Source organism: Silurus aristotelis, assembly GCF_946808225.1.
Source record: "Silurus aristotelis genome assembly, chromosome: 26".
Classification (NCBI taxonomy): domain Eukaryota; kingdom Metazoa; phylum Chordata; class Actinopteri; order Siluriformes; family Siluridae; genus Silurus; species Silurus aristotelis.
The window spans coordinates 17,453,156-17,455,655 of record NC_139599.1 but is presented as its reverse complement, the minus strand read 5'-3'; the positions used below and the strand labels follow the sequence as shown (position 1 = coordinate 17,455,655).

Below are 2,500 nucleotides of genomic sequence, written 5' to 3'. Positions count from 1 at the left end.
AACAGTTCCTAGGTTTGTGAATCAATAGTCATGTGTGTGTGTGTGTGTGTGTGTGTGTGTGTGTGTGTGTGTGTGTGTGTGTGTGTGCGTGTGTGTGTGTGTGTTCAGGGTGAGGATGTCCTGGATAGGAGCTCTGAGCTGGTGTACACCGGAGAGCTGTCCTGGATCTATCAGCCTTATGGGAGGAGCCAAACACGCGTCTTCTTCCTTTTTGACCATCAGATGGTCATCTGCAAGAAGGTGAGAAAGAAAGTAAGAGGGAAAGAAATAAAAAGACAAGCAAAAGGGAAAGCAATGTTAATAAAAAACAAAGGTCTAAAGAATGGGATTAAATAATAAAAACAAAAAAGCTAATTAAAGAGAAAGAAAGAAAGAAAGAAAGAAAGAAAGAAAGAAAGAAAGAAAGAAAGAAAGAAAGAAAGAAAGAAAGGTAAATATGTAGACCATGTTTGTATGGATGGATGGAATGATGAGTTCTCTAAAACCCATTTTTCTTCATGAGATTCCGTCTCTGATTCGATCGCAGGACTTGATTCGACGCGATATCCTGTACTATAAAGGACGGATCGATATGGACCGCTACGAGGTCATGGACGCCATCGACGGCCGGGATGACGATTTTAACGTCAGTGTGAAAAACGCCTTCAAACTGAGCAACAAAGACTCGGACGAAATCCACATCTTCCTCGCCAAGAAGCTGGAGGAGAAAATCCGCTGGCTGCGAGCGTTTCAGGAAGAACGCAAGATGGTGCAGGAGGACGAGAAAATCGGTGAGTTTCAAGATTCTGAATGACACTGAAGGTCATATCATTTTATTTCATGTGTCAGCCAACAACTTAAATCAGCAATTTTCATAATTGAATTACTTGAAAAAAAAAATTAATAACTAATAATAATAATTATACCAAATAATTATACATAAAATACATAAAATAATTTACACAATCATACAAAAATAAACAATTGCTGATAATATATATAAAAAAAATATTTTTTAAACTTATTTAAAATCATACTTGAAATTTCATAATAAATTAAAAGATGTTGAACATGTTTTTGTTTACTACAGAATTCCATACGTGTTCTTTCATAGTTTGGATTCTTCAGTACTAATGTACAATGTTGAAAATAATAAAAGTAAAGAAATTCACTGAAGGAGACGTGTGTCCAATCTTCTGACTGGTACTGTATACATACATATATATCAATTTAGTCGACAGTTCAAACAAATAAACTTTATTATTATTCGTTTTTTTCACATTAAAAATGAACCTGGATTTGCACAGTGTCGCACAGCAGGGAAATTTATTTATTTATTTATTTATTGTAGTGTTTTCATGTGCGGAAACTTTTCCTTCTCTTTATTTGAAGGTGTAATATTTCACTTTTTTTATTCCAAATGTCGTTCTTTACTAATTTTTCAGTTCTGAAGTAAAATTTTTTTAATTCAAACGCAGTGTGTGTGTGTGTGTGTGTGTGTGTGTGTGTGTGTGTGTGTAACTATGGAACCCTTCTCTCTAATAAAACCTTGAACTGCATCCATTATTAACAGATATACACAGTATGGCCAGAAGTATTGGGACACCAGACTTTCCCACCCACATGTGCTTCTTCCCCAAACTGTTGCACCCAATTGCATCAGACGTCTTTGAAAGCTGTAGCGTGAAATTTTCCTTCACTCCAACTAGGAGACCCAAACCCTGTTCCAGCATGACAATACCCCTGTGCACAAACCAGCTCAATGAAGATCTGCTTTCCATGGGTTAGATTTGGTGGAAAATGTCCTGCTGTAGAGCTCCAACCCTATTAAACACCTTTTAGATGAATGTGAACGCTGACTGCACGCCAGGAACCTCCTCACCTTCTCACCTACATCAGTACCAGACTTTACTCACACCCTTGTGGCTGAATGAAGAGTGGAGCTCATTATAACAGTAAATGGAGACTCAATGTTAAATAGGATGTTTAAAAAATCACATATGAATCTTATGTTTACAGATTTTTTTTAATGTATTGTAATAATCACTACTTTTACTTTCCATATTTAAGTCAGTTCAGAGCTTTTCCTGAATGTAGGTGGGTTTTTATGAATAATGAATGAGGCGATTAGAACTTTTACTGCAGTACAGGAACAGTGAACTGAGTCCATCACAACTCGTTGGTGCTGATGTGGAATTTGATGGTTTTATTTTGCAGGGTTTGAGATTTCAGCGTATCAGAAGCGACAGGCGGCTCTGACCGTGAGGAGAGTAACCAAACAGAAAGGTACTGCAATCTTTCATCATAACTCTCATCTGTGTCTTTTTCATTTTCTGTAGAATAATATTCTTTTTTTCACATTGGTTTATATTATTATTATTAATAACAATAACATTAATTTTTCTTCTTCTATTAATGCATATTATTTATTATTTATAGCAGTAGTTATAATACTGTAGCAGTAGTTTACTAATAAAGATTATTCATGCAATGTTTATGTAAGTTGTACATATAATAAATT

The 2,500-nt window shown here is 35.4% G+C and overlaps 1 protein-coding gene across 6 annotated transcripts in view; it reads left to right on the top strand.

The window, feature by feature from the left end:
- arhgef9a (Cdc42 guanine nucleotide exchange factor (GEF) 9a) overlaps nt 1-2,500 on the top strand; it is a 28,846-nt gene that overhangs the window by 23,010 nt on the left and 3,336 nt on the right. For all 6 annotated transcript variants that reach the window (XM_083530957.1, XM_083530958.1, XM_083530954.1 and 3 more), the window contains 3 exons: nt 109-240; nt 527-770; nt 2,197-2,265. In XM_083530957.1, the coding sequence (XP_083387083.1) occupies nt 109-240; nt 527-770; nt 2,197-2,265 (445 nt within the window). The remainder of the gene's footprint in view (nt 1-108; nt 241-526; nt 771-2,196; nt 2,266-2,500) is intronic.